The sequence below is a fragment of the Nelumbo lutea genome, chromosome 2, assembly GCF_056320005.1.
Source record: "Nelumbo lutea isolate HS-2025 chromosome 2, American lotus-T2T, whole genome shotgun sequence".
Lineage (NCBI taxonomy): Eukaryota > Viridiplantae > Streptophyta > Magnoliopsida > Proteales > Nelumbonaceae > Nelumbo > Nelumbo lutea.
In genome coordinates, this window is record NC_142685.1 from 7,035,452 (window position 1) to 7,056,659 (window position 21,208).

The following is a 21,208-nucleotide window of genomic DNA, read 5'->3' on the forward strand; positions in this document are numbered from 1 at the left end:
CCAGGCCTTAAGGGTGGTGCCAAGCAAATCTGTTGTGTTCAATGTTGAGCAGTTAGTCTCTTCATCTCCCAGAGCTGTATCCATCGAACTGCAAATCTGTTGTGTTCAGTTCGACCTTATGCAAGAAGATGCCTGCCTGACTTTTCATCTTCCAGTGCAGAAAAGGGTTCTAGTTATAGAGACTTTTCATCTTCCAGCCCAGAAGTTGTATCCATTGTCTGTTCGACTGTAGAGAGGCTATCATCTGATGTTCGTAGAGGAAGTTCTAGTCTACAGAGAGGCTATCATCTGATGTTCAAGAAGGTACTGTTCATCTACTGTTCGGGTGCCCCGGTATTCAACTGATTTTTTTTGTATTACTTTGCACCTTTTTGATGGACTGTTAATGCCCTAAGATCCGACTGTGGTGTGTCCTTTTTTGTGTTACTGCTATTCGGCTACCCTGTTGATGGACTGAAGTAGCCCTATTTTTTCTTTGATCTCATTGACTGTTCGGCTGCCCTGAAGTTGGCACTGTACCAGGTCTGCCGATTAAGTGTGTGGTGAACTTCACCTTGTATTTTCCATTCTGTTGGGGGGTCATATGACCTCTGTAAAATCATAGGTCATACAGACCTGGTTATGTACTGCAACTGCAGTGTTGGTTTTTCGGATTCCTACAAAACCGTAGGTCATACAGACCTGTTCAAGTACTGCAACAGCAGTGTTCAGTCTTGGCTCCCAGTGAAACCGTAGGTCAGAAGGACCTGTTTGTGTGCTGGAATAGCAATTGTTCTTTCTTTTGTGGACTGAAGGTCATATGGACTTGTTTCTGTAACAGCTCTGTAAGGCAATACTCCTTCTTTGGTTGCTGTTTTTTTCTTAAACCTGAAAGCATGGGTAGTGAAGATTCAGCCACATCTGGAGTTTCCTCAATGCTGAATGGAATGGGTGGGGGTGACCTATCCTTTCCTATGGCTGTTGTCCCTCTTGATGGTTTAAATTACCTAGAGGGGTCAAGAGGGATCGAGTAAAACATCGCTGCAAGGGGGAAGATAGGTTATATTAATGGGAGAATCAAAGAACCACCCTCTGGGAATGCTGAATATGATAGATGGAGTCAGGAGAACAGTATGGTTATGTCTTGGCTCTTGGTCTCCATGCAACCTCAAATAAGGAAGAATTTCATGTGGGCTGAAACTGCAAATGAGATCTGGGAACAAGCAAAGTCTACATATTCAGAATTGCGACACTATGCCAAGATCTATCAACTACAGGCAGCATCATCTACTTGTAGACAGGGTGAGAGATGTTTATCAGTATATTACTCTGACTTGACTTCTGTCTGGAAGGAGTTGGACCATTACCAAAATGTGGATTGGAAGTGTGATGAGGATGCCAAAATGTACAAGAAACTTGTCTCCCAACAAAGAGTGTTTGACTTCTTACATGGTCTGAATCCTATGTATGAATCTATCAGAGTACAGATTCTCAGCTCTAAGGATCTCCCATCAATTCAGGAAGTCTATGCTCTTGTACAATCTGAAGAGAGCAGAAGGAATTTGATGAACAGCCTTGGTGGGGATGCAGTTGTGTTGGCAACAAAAGGGGGTGTCTCTACTAGTGTGGGATCTTCTTCCAAGAAAGGAGATCTCTAGAAAAAAACAGAAGATAAGGAAAAATTGTGGTGCACCCATTGCCAGAAACCCCGACACACCAAAGATACCTATTGGGATCTTCATGGGAAACCAAAATGGGCTCAAGATCTGACTAAGAAGCAAGGATCAGATGTGAATAAGAGGTCCAGACAGCAAGGTACAAAGAAATACCACATGGCCAGCATGGTTACTCGGGAGAATCAGCCCCCCATTTCTACTGTGACTCAGACACATCTCACTGGATCTGACTCGAGGGAGGATATTATGAATTCCTTCTGTGACCATTTAGAGCTCTATGGTAGAGCAATTCGTCAGATGGATGCTCCTCCCTCAACCTCATTTGCATCTACATCAGGTAACCCTGCCACAACTTTCCATGTTGCTTCTCACAACCCTGACTCTCCATGGATCATTGATTCTGGAGCGTCAAAACACATGACTGGCACATCCTCTTACTTTCAAACCTATCACCTTCTTTCTAGAAGAGACAAGGTGAGACTAGCTGATGGATCATACGGGCTGAAACAATCACCAAGAGCTTGGTTCAGCAGATTCCATGTTGCGGTTCAGCAGAAAGGATACAAGCAATGTCAATCAGATCACACACTATTTGTAAAAAGAGGAGAAGGTAAAATTGCTGCCTTAATAGTATATGTAGATGACGTAATTGTTACTGGTGACTGGAATGATGAAATTCAGAGGTTGAAGGGTTTTCTTGCCACTCAATTTGAAGTGAAGGATCTAGGACTTGCTAGATACTTCCTTGGAATTGAAGTTGCCCGATCAAAAAGGGGTATCTTCATTTCTCAAAGGAAATATGTCCTAGATTTACTTCAGGACACTGGAAAGATGGGGGTGAAGACAAATGACTCTCCCATTGACCCCAACCATAAATTAGGTGACAACCAAGGTGAACCTCTCAAGGATGTGAAACAGTTTCAGAGTCTTATAGGGAGATTGTTATACCTTTCTATGACTCGTCCAGACATTGCATATGTTGTTGGTGTCCTCAGTCAGTTCATGCATGCACCTAGGTCCTCTCATCTTGAAGCAACAGAGAGAATCCTCTGATATCTAAAGAAGTTTCCAGGTGCTGGCTTGTTATTTCAAAGGCACGAGCATTTGAAAGTTGAAGTTTATACAGATGCATATTGGGCTGGATCTCAAAGTGACAGAAAGTCTACTAGTGGCTACTGCACCTTTATAGGAGGGAACCTTGTTACATGAAGGAGTAAAAAGCAAAACGTGGTAGCTAGATCCAGTGTTGAAGTTGAATATCGTGCTACGGCCCACGGAGTAGCTGAAGGTATGTGGATAAAGAATCTGTTGAGTGAGTTGGGTTTCCCAGTGGACAAACCTATGACTCTATTCTGTGATAACAAAGCAGCTATAAGCATTGTTGCCAATCCAGTGCTACATGATAGAACGAAACACATAGAAGTTGACAAGCATGTTATCAGAGAGAAAGTCATCACAGGCGAAGTATGTACTCCCTATGTCAGCTTTGAGAACCAACTTGTAGACATCTTTACAAAAGGGCTAAACCACTCCAGACATCATGATCTCTGTGACAAGTTGGGCATGATTGATATCTATGCTCCAACTTGAGGGGGAGTGTTGACAGATGTTGTACACAGGTTTAGTACCGCAAGGGTACTGTTGTAATTTCCCCATATTTTATGTTGTACGACCTGACTAGTATAAATAATAACTACTGCACACGCCTGCAGTATTCTTTTGGGGCTTTCAGTCCTCTCGCCTCTCCTCTCTTCTCTTCCTCTCTTCCTCCTCTCTTCTCTTTCCCTTGCTCAACAGTGCCCTTCTTAAACACGTAAGGAAAGACTATGTAAACAAAGAATGAACAAATGATATATTGTACATAAGTTACAAGATAAATTGGTGATCCCACCCAAGTCAAGCCATAGTATCTCTACATCCCTCTCAAACTGATGTCAAGGTAGAAGCATCAATTTGTCAACTAAGAACTTATGGCAAGGACAGGTCATAGCCTTCATGAAGATATTAGCAAGTTGAAGACCAGACGAAATGTGGGGAAGAGTAATAATGCTAGCAAGACACTAATCTCCTGATGTAATGGCAATCAACTTCTATGTGTTTAGTGCATCATGAAAGACAAGATTAGAGGTGATCTTTATGGCATTGACATTATCTGCATGGATGGGAATAAGAAAAGGAATCTGAATGTGAACGTCAGTATGTCACTGAGGAGAGCCCGAGGACACACAATTTCATTACAAACTAATGACATAGCTCAATACTTTGACTTGGTGGAGGACTTGGAAACAATCTATTGTTTCTTTCACTTCTAGGAAATAAGAAAGCTACCCAAGCATACACACCAACCCATGGTGGATCTTCTAGTGTCTGGGCATCCAGCCCAGTCTACATTAGCGTAAGCTACCAAATTCAGAGATGATGATGATAAGAAAAGAAGTCCATGAGATAGAGTACCCCTGACATATCAAATAATCTGGAGGACTTCTGACATGTGTGGTTGTCTAGGAGAAGAGATAAATTGGCTGACAGCTTGAAATGCATAAGAGATACCAGGCCTTGTCATGACGAGATAGATCAAACTACCAACAAGTTGTCAATATAGGGTAGCATCATGAAGAGGATCACCATCATCCTTAGATAGTTTGAGGTATATCTCAAGAGGAGTATCCACTTATTTTTCATAGGTGAAGCGAGCCAACTGAATCAAGTCCATAGCATAGTTTTTTTCTGATTTACAAAATATCCTTTATAGTAACGAGTCACTTCTAGCCCTAGAAAGTAGGTCAAAGGACTAAGATCCTTCATCTTGAACAATTGACTCAAGAGATTCTTGAGTTGAGTAATACCATCATGGTTACCGCCTGGAATGAGTATATCATCAACATATAGAAGAAGAAGAAGAAGAAGAAGAAGAAGAGTGATTCCCTAAGTTTACTTTAGAATGAAGAGAAAATAATTAGAGAGGCTTTGTATTAATCCAACCTCTATAATGAGTAATGACAGAACGGAACCTATCAAACCAATCCCAAGGTTCCTGTTTGAGTCCATAAAGAGACCTCTTAAGACGACAAACCAAAGTAGGATCATCACAATATATAGACGGAGGTCTCATAAACACGGTTTCCTTAAAGTGACCATGTAGGAAGCATTCTTGACACCCATTTGATGGATGTCCCATTGTTTTGCTACTAAGATAGCCAAGATTAAGTATATTGTATTCATCCTTGAAACTGGTGTAAATGTTTCCTCATAATCAATCCCATACTCCTACTTGTACCCCTGTGCAAGTAGGCAGGCTTTGTATCTGTCAAGACTACCATTTGACTTCAGCTTGATGGAAAAACCCATAAGCTGCTAATAATTAAGCCATATGGGGGCATTGTAACAAGATCCCAAGTATCATTCTTTGTAAGTGCTTGAATCTCGGAGGGAAAACCATTGTGGTCAGGGGGTCTAGAAATACGAGAAGAACAATGTAGAGGATTAGAAGAGAATAAAACACAAGCAGAGGAGGGAGGCTATGTAGCAATCCTTACAGTATCAAGAGGAGGAGAAGAACCTTGAGCTGGTGGAGAAGGGACCAAAGGAGTAGATGTTGGAGCAACCATTCACTTCCTTACATACTGCGAAGAGATTGCAAAAGGGTCGACGAAGAAAGTGCAGGAAGTTTAACAGTATCAACAAAGAAAGAAACATTTTCAAGGAAGACAAATATAACAAAGTATCGGTATCCCAAACTTGAGGGTACAGGAGACAACCAAACATTACTGTAAATCAACTTAAAAGGAATAGAAGAATGTGCAGCAACAGATGGAAAAGGTAAAGCATGACACTTACTCACACCACATGTAATGCAAGATTTATTAATATTGGTCAAATAAGTAGTTGTAGAAGACAAACAACCAGAATGAAATAAAGATTCAAGTCTTTTAACATAAGGGTGACTTAGGCACCTATGCCAAACATAAAACTCGTTATTTCTACAAACAAGTTCACTATTAGGAGTAGTAGAAAGTAAACATGAAGAAGTAAGTGAAGTCTTGATTTCTCAAACTCCAAAGCGAATAGCCAACCTAGTCTACGCCCCTTCCCCTTCATCATCCCAGTTTGCTAGTCCTGGATAAAACATCCATCATGAGAAAAAAAGCATATTACCATCCTCTACGAACTGACCAACAGAAATCAAATTGGTAGTAAGTTTTGGGACAAAAAGGGTTTTAGGAAGAGAAAACTGAGAAGAAGGAGATGTAAATTCAAGTCATTGTAACCAAGAATCTCAAGTTTCTCATCATTGGCTGTAATGATATGTCTATTCAAGGATTTAGGTTTAAAATACTGACCAAAGTATGCCAACATCATATGATTGGAGGCACCAAAGTCAATTACCCACAGATGACTAGGTGTAGACAATAAAGAGAAGACTCACCAGATAGACCAATAGTAGAGAAAGCTAAAGAAATGGCTGAAGATACTAGTTGCCACATCTTTTCCTTAGTAATAACTCCAGAAGAATTACCTTCGACTGAAGTAGGTGCAAAAGGTGAAGGAAATAAATGATGTGCCAATTCCAAAAACCAATGAAAACAAAAACTAGGGGTGTCCACAGTTCAAACTGAACCATGGGCATATTTTGCAAACCGAACCGGTGGTACCGGTTTTTCCATTTCTCCAAGCCGAAACTGAACTGTTACCACCAGTTAACCTTGGTTCTTCGATTTTTTGGTTTTTTATATTTATAATATATATTATATAATTATATGTATATGTAGAAAAATATAGAGGGAGAGAAATAGAAGAAGATTTTCTTTATTCATACAAAAACATATTGAGCATACAACTTAAATAAGAAAAGATAGGAAAGACAAACCCCTAGAATCTCTCGCAATCAGGGATTGACTAAATCTTTCCCTTAATCCTCGGATATGACTTTCCTAAATTTATTCAAATCTCTAATCAATCAAATCCAAACTTTCTTAATTTACCGACACTCCCCCTCAAGTTGGTGCAAAGATATCTATCATGCCCAACTTGCTAACTTGAAGCTCAAATGGCTGTCTCGACAAGCCCTTAGTCAAAACATCTGCAACTTGCTGTGTGGTTGGTACAAACGGAGTGCAAATTATTCCTTCTTCAAGCTTCTCCTTTATAAAGTGTCTATCAATCTCAACATGTTTCGTTCTATCATGTAGAACCGGATTATGAGCAATGTTGATATCTGCCTTGTTATCACAATACAATTTCATAGGAAAACTCACTGGTCTCTTAAGATCTGCTAGAACCCTCTTTAGCCAAAGAACCTCACACACTCCTTGAGCCATTGATCTGAATTCAGCCTCAACACTACTTCTAGCAACTACACTTTGCTTCTTGCTCCTCCAAGTAACTAAATTGCCCTAAAGAAACGTGCAGTACCCCGAAGTTGACCTTCTATCAATAATCAAACCTGCCCAATCCGCATCTGTATACAACTCAACCCCTCTCTTCTCATTTTTCTTGAAAAATAGTCCTTTTCCTGGTGTGCCTTTTAGATACCTAAGAATTTGATACACAGCTTCAAGATGTTCTTCGTATGGAGAGTGCATAAATTGACTCACCATGCTCATAGCGAAGGCAATATCAGGACGTGTATGCGACAAGTAAATCAATCTTCCAACCAGCCTTTGGTATCTACCCGTGTCTACTGGAACCCCATCTTTAACTTCTCCAAGCTTAGCATTAACTTCTATCGGAGTGTCTGAAGGTTTGCAACCACTCATTCTAGTTTCTTTCAAGAGATCTAGAATATACTTTCGTTGCGAAACCACAATGCCCTTCTTTGATCTTGCCACTTCCATTCCAAGAAAGTACCTTAGTTGGCCTAAGTCTTTAATCTCGAATTCCTTGGCTAAGCTCTGCTTCAGTCTGCTCATCTCTTCAATATCATCTCTAGTCAAGATTATGTCATCTACATAGATAATCAAAACCGAGACCTTGTCTTTGGTGGATCTCTTTGTGAAAAGAGTATGATCAGATTGTCCTTGACCATAGCCTTGACTTTTAACGAACCTTGTGAATCTTTCAAACCAAGCTGTGGGAGACTGTTTAAGTCCATATAGAGACTTTTTTAGCTTGCATACCTTAGTTCCAAACTTCTCAGTGAAGCTAGGTGGAGGCTCCATATATACTTCTTCCTCCAAGTTTCCATTCAAAAAGGCATTCTTCACATCCAGTTGACTCAGTGGCCAATCAAGATTAGCTGCAATAGATAAGAGTACTCGAACTATATTTAGCTTCGCCACTGGAGAAAAGTTCTCAGAGTAGTCCACTCCATATATCTGAGTAAAGCCTTTAGCTACTAGGCGAGCCTTGTATCTCTCCAAAGATCCATCTGAGTTGTACTTCAGAGTTAACACCCATTTACAACCAACAACTGTCTTCCCATCCGGCAAATCCACTTTCTCCCAAGTAGCATTCTTTTCCAAAGCTCTCATCTCCTCAAAAATAGCTTCTTTTGACTCAGGAATATTTAGAGCCTCATGGATACTGTTAGGAATGGATACACTAGACACTTGTGAAATAAAGGCATAATATGAAGGTGAAATGTTTTTGTAAGATACAAAATTTGACAGAGGATATTTTGTACAAGACCTAACACCTTTCCTAAGAGCAATGGGATGATCAAGCTGACTAGAAGAGTTTGACTTAGAATTACCTGGAGGAATATTTTCAAGAACTTTTGAAGAATCATCATGATTCAACCTCTAATCAGATTCTTGTTGATGCTGCGGAATAGTGCCTCTCCTTTTCTGTGCTAGATATTCCTTTGAATATACAAGGCCTTTATACCTTTCGCACGCATCTCTGTTGTTTCAGCTTTTTCATTTTGATATGGCATTACCGAAGGTTGCTCATTGGTAGACTCAACATTTTCAATATTTAATTCATTTGTTTCCACTAATTTTGTATTTTCTTCTTCACTTTCTTTCAGTGACTGGTTGTGAGGAACATCATTATGGACAAATTCAAACATTAAATCAGAACCATCTAAAAAACCATCTTTACTAGTGTTGCTTTCCCTCTGAAGATGGGAGTTGCTGTAGTACGAGGTTCCTTTAAAGAAGGTGACATGCATAGACACAAACATCTTTTTCAAAACTGGATCAAAGCATTTGTAACCTCTCTGATTAGTGGGATAGCCTACAAAAATACATTTATGTGCTTTTGGATGAAGTTTTGAACATTTAGGATCATGGTTATGAACAAAGGCCACACTTCTAGAAATTTTTAAGGGAATGTTTGTCACTAGCCGAGAGTTTGGAAAACAGTCATTAAAAAACTGTATGGGTGTTTTAAAATCCAAAATTCATGTAGGCAATCTATTAATCAAATAAGTGGCTGTTAAAACGACTTCTCCCCAAAGATACTTAGGAACTTAGTTTTAAAACTTAGAGCTCTAACAACTTCAAGGAGATGTTTGTTTTTCCTTTCAGCCACTCTGTTTTGTTGAGGTGTATTATTACACGAACTTTGGTGTACAATTCCTTTCTCAGCAAAAAAAATTTCTAACACATTGTTAAGAAATTCCTTTCCATTATCACTTCGAAAAATTTTAATCTGAGTCTGAAATTGTGTTTGAACCATGTTGTAGAAATTTTTTAACACAATTTCTACATCAAATTTCTCTTTTAAAAGGAAAACCCAAGTGACCCTAGTATGATCATCAATAAAAGTAATGAACCAACGTTTTCCAGAAAGTGTTGTCACTCTAGAAGGACCCCAAACATCACTGTGAATCATGCTAAATGGTTTTGACTTTTTATATGGTTGAAATGGAAAAACATCATGATGATGTTTTGCTAATTCACAAGATTCACGCTGGAAAACTGAATAATTTTTATTCATGAATAACTTGGGAAATAAATGCTTTAAATATTGAAAGCTAGGATGTCCTAATCGATTGCCATAACAAAATTTCACTGTCACTAGAAACAGAAACAAAATTGAAACAAGTCTGTCGGTCTTGCCTTCCAAAGGTTGATCCTTTATTAAAGAGGTAGAGGCCACCATCCTGTTTAGCACCCCCAATCATCTCCCCCGAGGTTAAATCCTGAATTTCACAATGAGAAGACCAAAAATTAACTCGACAATTATGATCAAGGCTTAGTTTACTGACAGACAAGAGATTGTATGATAGGTTAGGAACATGCAGAACATCTTTAAGGTTTAGAGAAGGAGAAATAGACATTGTTCCTTTCCTAGAAATAGTAGCAAAGGAGCCATCTGCAATTTTAACCTTTTGGTTCCCTGCACAGGGTGTATATGAAGAAAAGAATTGTGAAGTGCCGGTCATATGATCAGTGGCACCTGAATCTAATATCCAAGAGCCATTAGACTTGGTACAAGCAATGGCTGCAGTGAAAAAATTACCTAACTGAGCTAGAGAACAGGATGGGTTAGAATTTCCTAAAGATTGAGATGGAAACATTTTATATAAGTGCTCTATTTGTTCCTTTGTGAAAGGAAGGCATTCTGAGGATGATTGCTGCTCTGGATCCAAATTGCTCACTTGAAATGCGCAGACATCTCCCCCTGACTTGTTATCACTACCTGGTTTTTTCTTCCAATCCCGTGCAACTTCCAGCAGGTTTCCCGAGTATGCCACGGCTTTCTACAATGGTCACACCAAGGCCTCTACTTTCCTCCTCGTCTATCTCCTTCTAAGTCTGCACCTTGGGCCACAAGAGCAAACCCCTCATTCTATGTTTTTGTTTCACTAACATTCTTCAACATCACTTGCCGTCGTGCTTCTTCTCTACACACTTCAGAAAAAACTTCTCTTATAGTCGACAAGGGCTTTCGCTCTAAGATACGTCACCGAACCTCATCGAGTTCTTTATTCAAACCAGCCAAGAAAACAAATACCCGGCCTCTTTCTATCTTCTTTTTGTATCGAACACTGCCACTCGGACTTTCCCATTCTTCTTCTTCAAATAAATCCAACTCCTGCCAAACAGCCATCATCTCATTATAATAAGCTGTTACTTCACGTTCATCTTGCTGCATCTTCCACATTCGGGTATTCAATTCGAACAATTGTGAATGATTGTCCAAATCTGAATAGGTTTCCCTAACTGCTTCCCACACATCGCGAGCTGTCGGCAGGAACATGAATGGTTTCCAACCACCGAATCCATAGAGTTGATCAACCAGGCGGTAACCATCGAATTTTCCGAATGCCACTGCCTGTACTTTGGATCATTAATGGCTGGCGGTTTCACTTCACCGTTCAAATAGTCGAGTTTCCCTTTGCCGTTGATCACCAACCGCATGGACTGAGACCACTCAAGATAATTTTTCCATTCAATTTGTGAATGGTAATTTGAAGAGAATTCTCAGAAAGAGAAATAGTCATTGGCTGAACACCTCCCTCCGAAGACGTCATACTGCTGGTAGCATCCGAAGAGGTTGAACCAGAGCCAACCATGGCGGCCTTAAAATTCATGATCGAACCCTAAGGCTCTGATACCATGTAGCGAAATATAGAGGGAGAGAAACAGAAGAAGATTTTCTTTATTCATACAAAAACATATTGAGCATACAACTTAAATAAGAAAAGATAGGAAAGACAAACCCCTAGAATCTCTCGCAATCAGGGATTAACTAAATATTTCCCTTAATCCTAGGATATGACTTTCCTAATTTTATTCAAATCTCAAATCAATCAAATCCAAACTTTCTTAATTTACCAACAGTATAATATTATATTATAAATAATAAATGAAACATAATATATTATAAATATTTTAAAAATATATAATATATTTATAAATAGATTATTATAAATATAATATAAGTATTTATTTATATATAACGAATATGTTTATATAATATATAGAAAATATGTGGCATATATTAAAAATATATATAAAATATACATAAAATATATATACTAGTCAATTCGGTTAACTGCCAGTTTTTTTGTAGGTTAGCCAAAAACCAAACCGGTCCTTTGGTTTTTCAAAAATTCCAAACCAAAACCGAACCGACCGCATTTTGTGGTTCGGTTTGGTTCGGTTTTTTGGTTTTTCATGGACACCCCTAACAAAACATTCATGTTGTAGAATGCCCCCTTACTTTGCCAGTTCTTTATTCTAAACTGTAGTTGCAGTGCAGGCTATGGTTTCAGTATTATTAGTGGAGTAGAAGAATACATCACTGACCTTCTCATTTTGAAAAATGACTGGAACCCCCTAAGTAGCAAAACTATTTCCAAAACACTGAGAAGCAACAAACCCAAATTACCTAGATTGTACAACTGATTCAATGTTTATTCTCTGTTGAGTTTTTTTCTTAAATGTTTATGTTCCTTTTTTATTTGAAACATGTAGGAAATTATTCAAATCCCTATTCACTTGATGCACTAGCTGTTTTCATGTTCCGTGTACTTCAAAGAGTTAATCATCCAGTATGTATTTATCTCAACTTTTTTCTGCTTTTGTAATCTTAAACTTTAGTAAGCATTTGTACACAATAAATGTTTTTGTAATAAATATTTTACAATCAAATGACCTTTTAATGTCTTATAACATTCTGAGGCACCCATTTGATTTCATGGTTTATTGGTTTCTATTAGCTATTAATATGTTAATGAAAGCTCTATGTGTTATCAATATCTACTATCAAGTATAACTTGCAACCTGCAAGAGTAGATTAATACATATGTGTCATATATATTTTCTTATTCATGGCATGTTTTTATAAGGATAAGTTGTATTGATAAATGAAATGAGGAGAAAGAAATAAATCCCACTACAAAAAATCATATGGTGTATGTTGAGTGGCTCTTATGAAAAATGTGTATCTATGAATTATTGTTGGATAGAAAGATGATCCTGTTCAATAGCTGCAGAAATAAACAACCAAATAGGGGTAATCATGGATTTATGGCCACACTTCCTGGTCCTAAATTTTTGCATAAAGGTTTGGTCTCACCCAAGCCCGTTGTAAACCATGACAAGGGCAGATCATTCTTGGGTTAGGTACCTCAGAGCGTGGTCAAGCTCAGCCTGGCACAATTTTATTTATGCAATCTGTTAAATGTGATTTTGAAAGTTCATACATGTAATTGTATAAGTGACTCAGTGGTGTATATGCACACCTAATTTACCTTCATTTGAGTATCTCTATTTTACATTCTTTGTTCTTATTTGACAAAGGTTTTATATAAAGATGGATTACTAATTTACTAATGCATATAAATATAAAATGTATGAATAGGTGGTAGGCTGAATGAATATAAATGGTACAATGTGTGAATTAATACATAGCAATAGAACTAAATGGTTTATTGCTTTGTCTTTTAGTGGATAAAATAGTTATACAATAAAATATTTAGGGGTATAGTAATTATCCCTACATTCCAATCAATCATTAAGGAGCTCACAACCTATTTAATAGTCTATCTTCTAAGGCTGTGTTTGGTTTGAAAGTACTGAAAGAAAATTATTTTGGTTATACATGGGTGTCAGGGTAGTTAAGTAATTCTATCTTAGGGTCCACTGTTTTTCATAAAGAAGGACATACTTGTAAGTCTATCCATAATTTAAAGTTAACATAAAGCTGGGCCGTTAAGAGGAGATTAAGACATTCTAATCTCTCTCAAAACAGTTTGGTGGTTCTCTTCTCTTCTCTTCTCTCTTTCTTTCTTTCTCTTTTCATCACTGTTCCTTGTTGTTTAGTGCCTCTGTAATACCATATTTTACATGGTATCAGAGCAGGAAACGTGAAAGAGGTCTGTTAGGGATTCTTTTCATAGTCGATCTACCTAGGATTTCTTTTTGGGGACTGGTACTCACTGCTACAGGGGATCAGACCAGATTTAGAAAGTTTTCTTGGTGATTAGTGATGGTTTTAACCATCACAGCTGTTGTGATAGGTGAATAGTGAAGTGTGTGTCCTTCTAGTGAGTCAAAACCAAGATGGAATGCTGCAGAGTGATTTTTTTGGCCTAGTGACTGATGCTGTGATGATTTAGAAAGGTGATTGATGCTGTGAAGTGTTTAATAATGACACGACATGTGATTTGTGACTGTGAGAGTGATCAGGTTGGTAAAATCTAGTGGTGATCTCATCCTTCTTAGAAAAGTGAGATAGAATGGAGGTAAAATTGAAGTATCTGTTTGGACAAAAACTATGCTGTTTGGACAAAAACTGTACAAGTGTCACTCACAGCTATTGGGAAATTGAAGTATCTTATTGATAAGAAACCCAGGACTGTAATTCCAAGTATTTGGAGTGGTTACAGGAAGATGCACAAATTAAAACTTGGCTGTGGAATTCCATGGAAACAAAAATCAGCAGCACTCTTGATACTTCAAAACAGATTTGGGAAGAAGTGAGGAGCTTAATATATACCAACTTATCACCAGTGATGTTACAGTTATGCAGGAGTAGAGAAAAGAATTATATGTAGCTAAGTTTCTTTCATGGATCAAGCCTGAGTATGAATCAGTGAGAGCTTAGGTTTTGGGAAATCCAGAGTTACCTGATTTGGAGGTTGTATGTTCTAGACTTCAAAGGGCCAAGCTATCTGAATCCACCCAATCATTTGATCAAGCAACAGTTGTTGTATCTAGAAGTAGTGGACGTGGTTGTGGTACTTATGGAGGAGGACGTGGAAATGGTGGTTGTGGTCCTAGATTTCCAGCTGGTAGAGGTGGCTGTGGACGAGGCAGGAGTGGTAATGTTAAGTTTTGCACTCATTGTGAACTGGAAGGATGTACAATTGGCTACTATAGAGATTTGTATGGGGTTCGGTTTTGCTCACACTACCATCGTGAGGGACATATGAGTATTGCCATTTGTTGAAGAAACCAGGAAGTTATGCCAACCAAGTCACCTATTAGGATAATATGTCTCAATCCCAATCACAGATCATTGCTACAAACAATTAGCTAGAAGGGGGGACAATGACTATTTCTAAGGAAGAGTAATCAGCCAAAAGGGGTGATGATAATTAGTTTTAATGAAGAGTATAATCGATTTTTTTCCCCTTCATCTTCTTCCACTGCTATTCTTGCCCAGACATCAGGCATTGACTCCACTTTCCTTCTTTCTACCTCATCATCCCCATGGGTCATTGACTTAGGAGCTATCAATCACATATAAGGTACTTCATCCACTTTTCTCACATAACTCCTTTGTCTTCTCCTGCTTATTACTCTTTCTAATGGATATAAATCCTCAGCATCTAGAGTTGTCTGAAACCAAGAAGGTTCAGACCTGTCTAGTAAGAAGAATAAACCAGAAAATGAAGAGGAGAAAAGGGCCTCGGCTGGAGAGTGAAGTTGGTGGCTCTGGACAGTCTCATACTACTTCCACCTCTGCTTTTGCCCAATCAGGTACTAGGGCCTCTGCCTATCATGCCTCTACCCCAGGTAACACTAGCCATTTTTGGATTATTGATTCAGGTGCATCTGATCATATGACCAGTTTATCTTCATTATTTCACACCTATTGCCTGTCCTTTGGAAGAGACAAAGTGTCTATTGCTAATGGCTCTCTTGTCCCTATTTCAGGCAAGGGAGACATCAATGTCTCTGATACTATTTCCCTATCCTCAGTTTTTGCATGTTCCTAAACTAAGCACTAATCTACTTTCTATCAGTAGTATCACTAAACACCAGAATTGTTCAGTAACCTTTTTCCCTGATCATTATGTTTTCCAGGATCTGGCTACAAGGAAGGTGATTGGGATTGGTCGTGAGACGAATGGGATCTACTTGCTTGAACATCCACCTGGGAAGAGGAAAGAAGATGGGAAGTTTTTTGTGTCATAGTTTGTGAGTCGGATTATGCTTTGGCATAATCGATTGGGTCATCTTTCTTTTGGGTCTTTAAGGAGTCTTTTTCCTAATTTGTTTGAGTCAATCCAAGTGTCCAGTCTGAAGTGTGAGTGTTGTGAGTTGGAAAAGCATTGTAGATCAACTTATTCACAAAGTAATAAAAGAAGTTCTGCTCTTTTTGAAATTGTGCATACTAATGTTTGGGAGCCTTGTCATCTTCCTGTTATGGGTGAGTACAAATACTGTCTATTGTTTGTTGATGACCACTCTCGATTTTCAAGGGTTTACCTCATGCGCTCTTGGGATAAGGTTCCCACTTTGACCCGCATTTTTCATGAAATGATCCTAACTCATTTTGGGGTTAAAATAAAAAATCTCATATTTGATAATGCCAAAGAATATTTTGCAAAACCCCTATCCTCTTATATCCTTGAACATGGAGTGATTCATCAGAGCACTTGTCCTCATACACCTCAGCAGAATGGTGTAGCTGAGAGAAAAAACAGACACATCCTTGAAATTGCAAGAAGCATCATGCTGAATACTAATGTTCCTATTCGTTTCTGGGGGATGCCATTCTTACTGTTGTTTATCTGATTAACAGGATTCCTTCACGGGTCTTGGACATGAACTCCTTTTAACTTGGTGTATCCTGATAAGGAGCAGTTCTCTATTCTTCCAAAAACCTTTGGTTACACTTGTTTTGTCCAAATCCTTGGGCCTACTTGTTCAAAATTTGATCCAAAGGCTGCCAAATGTATTTTCTTAGGGTATGCACAAAATCAAAGGGGGTATTGTTGCTACGACCCAGTCTTGAGAACCAGATTTGTATCCATGGATGTCACCTTCTTTGAAGATGTTCCTTATTACCCTAGGGTTTCACCTCAGGGGGAGAGTAGTGAGAAGGGTGTATTTGCTCGAGATGTTCCTTTGCACATTCTTGCAAGTGGTAAGGAATGTATTGAAGGGAGTTGTCAAAAGTGTAAAGAATTAAGGGTGTTTCACAGAAGATGGTGGTGGAAAGTTGGTTCTAGTAATGACCAATCCAGGCCATTTCTTATCTCTTCTATAACACCAGATTCAGGTATTGCTTCCTCCTTACCTCCTACTACTAATGACATCCCCCCTTCCACTACTGTACCTCTGCCATCTTCAGATGACCTTGACCTTTTGATTGCAGTACGTAAGGGGAAACGTCAGTGTACCTCATCCTCTGCCCATTGTATCTCTCATTTCCTTTCTTATGATTACATTTAATCATCATATAAGTCATTTTTAGCCTCCATTGATGCCATTCCCATTCCTAGAACAGTTCAAGAGGCCCTTATTGTCCCTGAGTAGAAGGATGCAATGAAGGCTAAGATGGATGCCCTTATAAAGAATGATACTTGGGAACTGGTTGATCAACCAAGAGAGAAGCCTGTTGGGTGTAGGTGGATATTCATAGTGAAGTATAATGCTGATGGTATAGTTGAAAGGTATAAAGCTAGACTGATGGCTAAGGGATACACTCAAACTTATGGTATTGACTACTTGGAGACTTTCGCACCAATTGCAAAAATGAATACCATCAGGGTTTTACTGTTTCTTGCTGCTAACTTCTCTTGGCCTCTGTTTCAGATGGATGTCAAGAATGCATTTCTAAATGGTGACTTGCAGGAGGAGGTTTATATAGAGTTACCTCCTGGTTTCTATGGTGCAAAGGCTGGTAAGAAAGTTTACAAGTTGAAGAAAGCTTTGTATGGTCTAAAGCAATCACCAAGGGCATGGTTTGATAGATTAAGACTTGCTTTGGAAAGATTTGGCTATGTCCAATCCAAATCTGACCACACTTTGTTCTTTAAGAAGAAAGAATCTTCTTTAACTCTCTTAGCTGTATATGTGGATGACATTGTGGTGACAGGAAGTGATATTGATGAGATTAACTCTCTTAAGCAGCTGCTGAATCAAGAATTTGAAGTAAAGGACCTGGGTGAGTTGAGGTATTTCCTTGGGATAGAAGTGGCAAGGTCCAAGCATGGCACTTTTATTTCCCAGAGGAAGTATGTTCTTGATCTCTTGGAAGAGATAGGAAAACTAGGAGCTAAGTTTGCTGATACTCCCATTGAGCAAAATCATAAGATCAATGCTGAGGATGGTGAGCCTCAAAAAGATAAAGGTTTGTATCAACGGCTTGTAGGAAGACTTCTCTACCTATGTCTGACTCACCCTGACATTTCATATGTTGTAAGTGTTGTGTGTCAGTACATGCACTCTCCCAAGAGCTCACACCTTCTTGCTGTTGAGAGAATTCTAGCCTACTTGAAGAGGTGTCCAGGCTGAGGTATACCTTTTAAAAACAGTGGTCATATGAAGATTGAAGTATACACTGATGTAGATTGGGCAGGTTGTATTGATGGTAGGAGATCTACTTTTGGGTATTATGCCTTTGTTGGAGGAAATTTAGTTTCATGGAGGAGCAAGAAGCAAAATGTTGTTGCTCAGTCCAGTGCTGAAGCTGAATCTGAAATCTCTCCTTACAGAATTGGGAATTGAGTTTGAAAGACCCTTGATGTTGTATTGTGATAATCAGGCGGCAATTAACATTGCTCACAACCCAATATAACATGATAGAACCAAACACATTGAAGTGGACATACATCTCATCCGAGAGAAAGTTGCATCTCAAGAAGTGTGCCTTCCTTATGTTGCCACTAATATGCAACTTGCCAATGTCTTCACCAAGGCAGTCAACAAAATCAAGCTTGAGTCAGATTTAAGCAAGTTGGGAATGAACAATATATTTTCCCAACTTGAGGGGGAGTGTAGAGAAAATGGTTGACTAGCTTGTGGTCCCCACCTGCTCATATGTTTTTCTTGTCTATAGTGCCGTTAGAAGACTGTTATAATCTTTTTTTCTGTTGTTTCTAGTGATAGGGGCATTCTTGTCATTGTACACTTAATGTTGAAAACCCTATATTTTAAACATCATTTGGGGCGGTAGACTAAGCTAGCCGAACCCTCACATTCTTTTCTATTCTCTCTTCCTCTTCATCTCTTCTCCTCCCTTCTCATCCTCTTCTCTTCTTATCACTTCCAATATTTGGTTTTATTGCTGCTAAAGCTGATTCCATAGATGGGATCTGCAACATAACTTTCTTTCTACTATCCTCATTGTGTACCAGAGAGTAGGCTTGAGATAAAGAGTCACATTCTCTAGTGAGAAGATGTTGTCTTACAATATCATAGTCAGAGTTCAGCCTTGCCAGGAATTCAAACACTATTTTTCTCAACCAATTTCCTGTATGTAGCAGCATCCTTTTGGCTCTCACACTCAATAGTCTCAAGATGATCAATCTCATACCACAATGATTTCAAGGTGGAGAAATATACTGACACAGGTTTCTCCCCCTATTTAAGGTTCTTCACTTCCATTTTCAGTTCATAGGCTCTAGAACCATTAAGGGGCTGAGAATAGGTTTCCTTCATATTGTCCTAAATCTCCTTGGCTGTCTTTGCCCAAAGATAGTTTCTACTGATATGAAACTGCATGGAATTGCATAACCAAGTCATAACCATATAGTTTTCTTGAACCCCTTTAGCAAGGGAAGGGTCCTCCTATGCTGCTTTCTTTGTGTCTCCCGTCACATGCCCTAGTTTTTCTTTCCCTCCAATGGCCATCACAGCTGATTGGGCCCATTCCAAATAGTTTGATCCATCAAACTTGACTGTTGTAATCTGAAATCAACTATTATCAGTAGAGTTTACATCTCCAACAAGTCCATCTCCATTTGGTTTGTTCTCATTTCCAGCCATTTCCATGCTGAAGTGGTCCAAAAATGAACACTGGATGAGGGGTACAGCACTGCCCAAACTCCTCTTCTAAGCAGAAATTCCAGGTACTGACCAACAGTACCCATTCAGAAGCAGAGAACAGTTCGTACTGGTAAAGAGACCTTTTTACAAACACAAGGTGGGCAGTAGAGGAGACCACACTGTCGAAAATAAAAACAGCCCAGAGAACAGTCCGTACAGGTGCCCAAAAACAGTCCAAGAAAAACAACAACCAGAAGTACTGATTCCAGAGATATTTCAGCCGCTTGACAGTCCAAAAAAGTATGGAAACAACCAAGAAATTTCTGGGCTAAAGAAGTCTAAAAGAACAGCCGAATAGCTGTACTAGTTCAAAGAATTTTTGGACACTTTTAACAGTCCAGAACAACAAAAAATAACCCAGACACTACTGGGCACAACTCTCAATGTCTGACTTAAGCTCTAAATCAGAAACCAACCTGTTTTCTCCGGTTCCTCCTGGTCACCAGACAACTCTCCAAGAGATTTGAATCTTGGGCACCTTCTACGATCTCCAATGACCTCCAAGAACCAGGCAACTCAATCTGAAACTTCCAGCCTTAGAACAACTCTCATGTAGTCGGCCAGTCAACACCTACATAAGAGCTCAAGCCAGGTCCAGGCCTGCTCTGGTACCAAGTTTTCTGAAACCAAGAAGGTTCAGAGCTGTCTAGTAAGAAGAATAAACCAGAAAATGAAGAGGAGAAAAAGGAAAAGAAGAGAAGAGATGAGAAGAGAGAAGAGAAGAAGAGGAAAAGAGAATAGAAAAGATTGTGAGGGTTTGGCTAGCTTAGTCTACTGCTCGAAATGATGTTTAAAATATAAGGTTTTTAACATTAAGTGTACAATGACAGGAATGCCCCTGTCACTAGAAACAACAGAAAAAAAAGATTCTAACAGTCTTCTAACAGCACTATAGACAAGAAAAACATATGAGAAGGTGGGGACCACAAGATGGTCAACCATTTTCTCTACATCTAGCATAAGACATGTTAACCCAACATCCCAACTTTCATTACCATTTGTTCTTTATGTTCCTCAATTCCCTTTCAATCTTATGTCTATGAGTAAGCTTTCAAAGTCACTTGATTGTTTTGTTACCTTTTTCCTTCTTATTGTGTGTTTCAGGACTTAAAGACAAAAAGGCAGATTGGTGGAGTTGAATTGGGTGGCTTTTACTATTCACCAGGTGGCTTAGGACATACTACCCTTCAGTCTTCTACTTTTGATGTGTCTCCTTTTCAACTTCATTGCCGGATAGGTCATCCTTCAGTGTAGAGTCTTCATGTCATGGTTCCTCCGCTTTCATCCAACACTAGTTTTGAGTGTAATTCATGTCAGCTTAGCAAGCATCATCGAGCTGTTTTTCTCCTTGGGCACTAATTGTGTATGTTGATATGATAGTTACAGGAAATGATTTAGAGGAAATCAAAAGGATTAAATAGTTTTTGGCCTCAAAATTTGAGATATAGGACTTAGGATCTCTAAGGTACTTTTTAGGTATAGAGAAAATCAAAAGGCTTAAATAGTTTTTGGCCTTGGAATTTGAGATAAAAGGACTTGGGATCTCTAAGGTACTTCCTAGGTATAGAGGTGGACGGGTCTAAGGAAGGAATTTATATTTGTCAAAGTATGCCTTGGATCTCCCAATATGATCTCATTGTTGGCCTTTGTCCATTGTTTATTGTTTGAGAGTTATGGAAGGAACGCAATAGGCATCGATGGGAAGGGAGATTTGTCTGCTCCTATACAGTTATTCAAAGAATAATCCTTTGGCTTAGAGAGATTCCTTTCACATCTAAAGTTTGGAAGATGGTGTCTAATAACCAAAGGCTCTCCCTTAGTTGCCTTCATCTTCCTATTCTCCAAGTTCAGTCGGTGAGGTACAGTTTGGTTTGT

At 38.9% G+C, this 21,208-nt stretch overlaps 1 protein-coding gene across 1 annotated transcript in view; it reads left to right on the plus strand.

Moving 5' to 3' along the window:
• Window positions 1–21,208, plus strand: part of LOC148868323 (tRNA ligase 1-like) — a 139,351-nt gene that overhangs the window by 109,124 nt on the left and 9,019 nt on the right. The window contains exon 21 of the mRNA XM_088968420.1: window positions 12,023–12,099. Within this exon, the coding sequence (XP_088824546.1) occupies window positions 12,023–12,099 (77 nt within the window). The remainder of the gene's footprint in view (window positions 1–12,022; window positions 12,100–21,208) is intronic.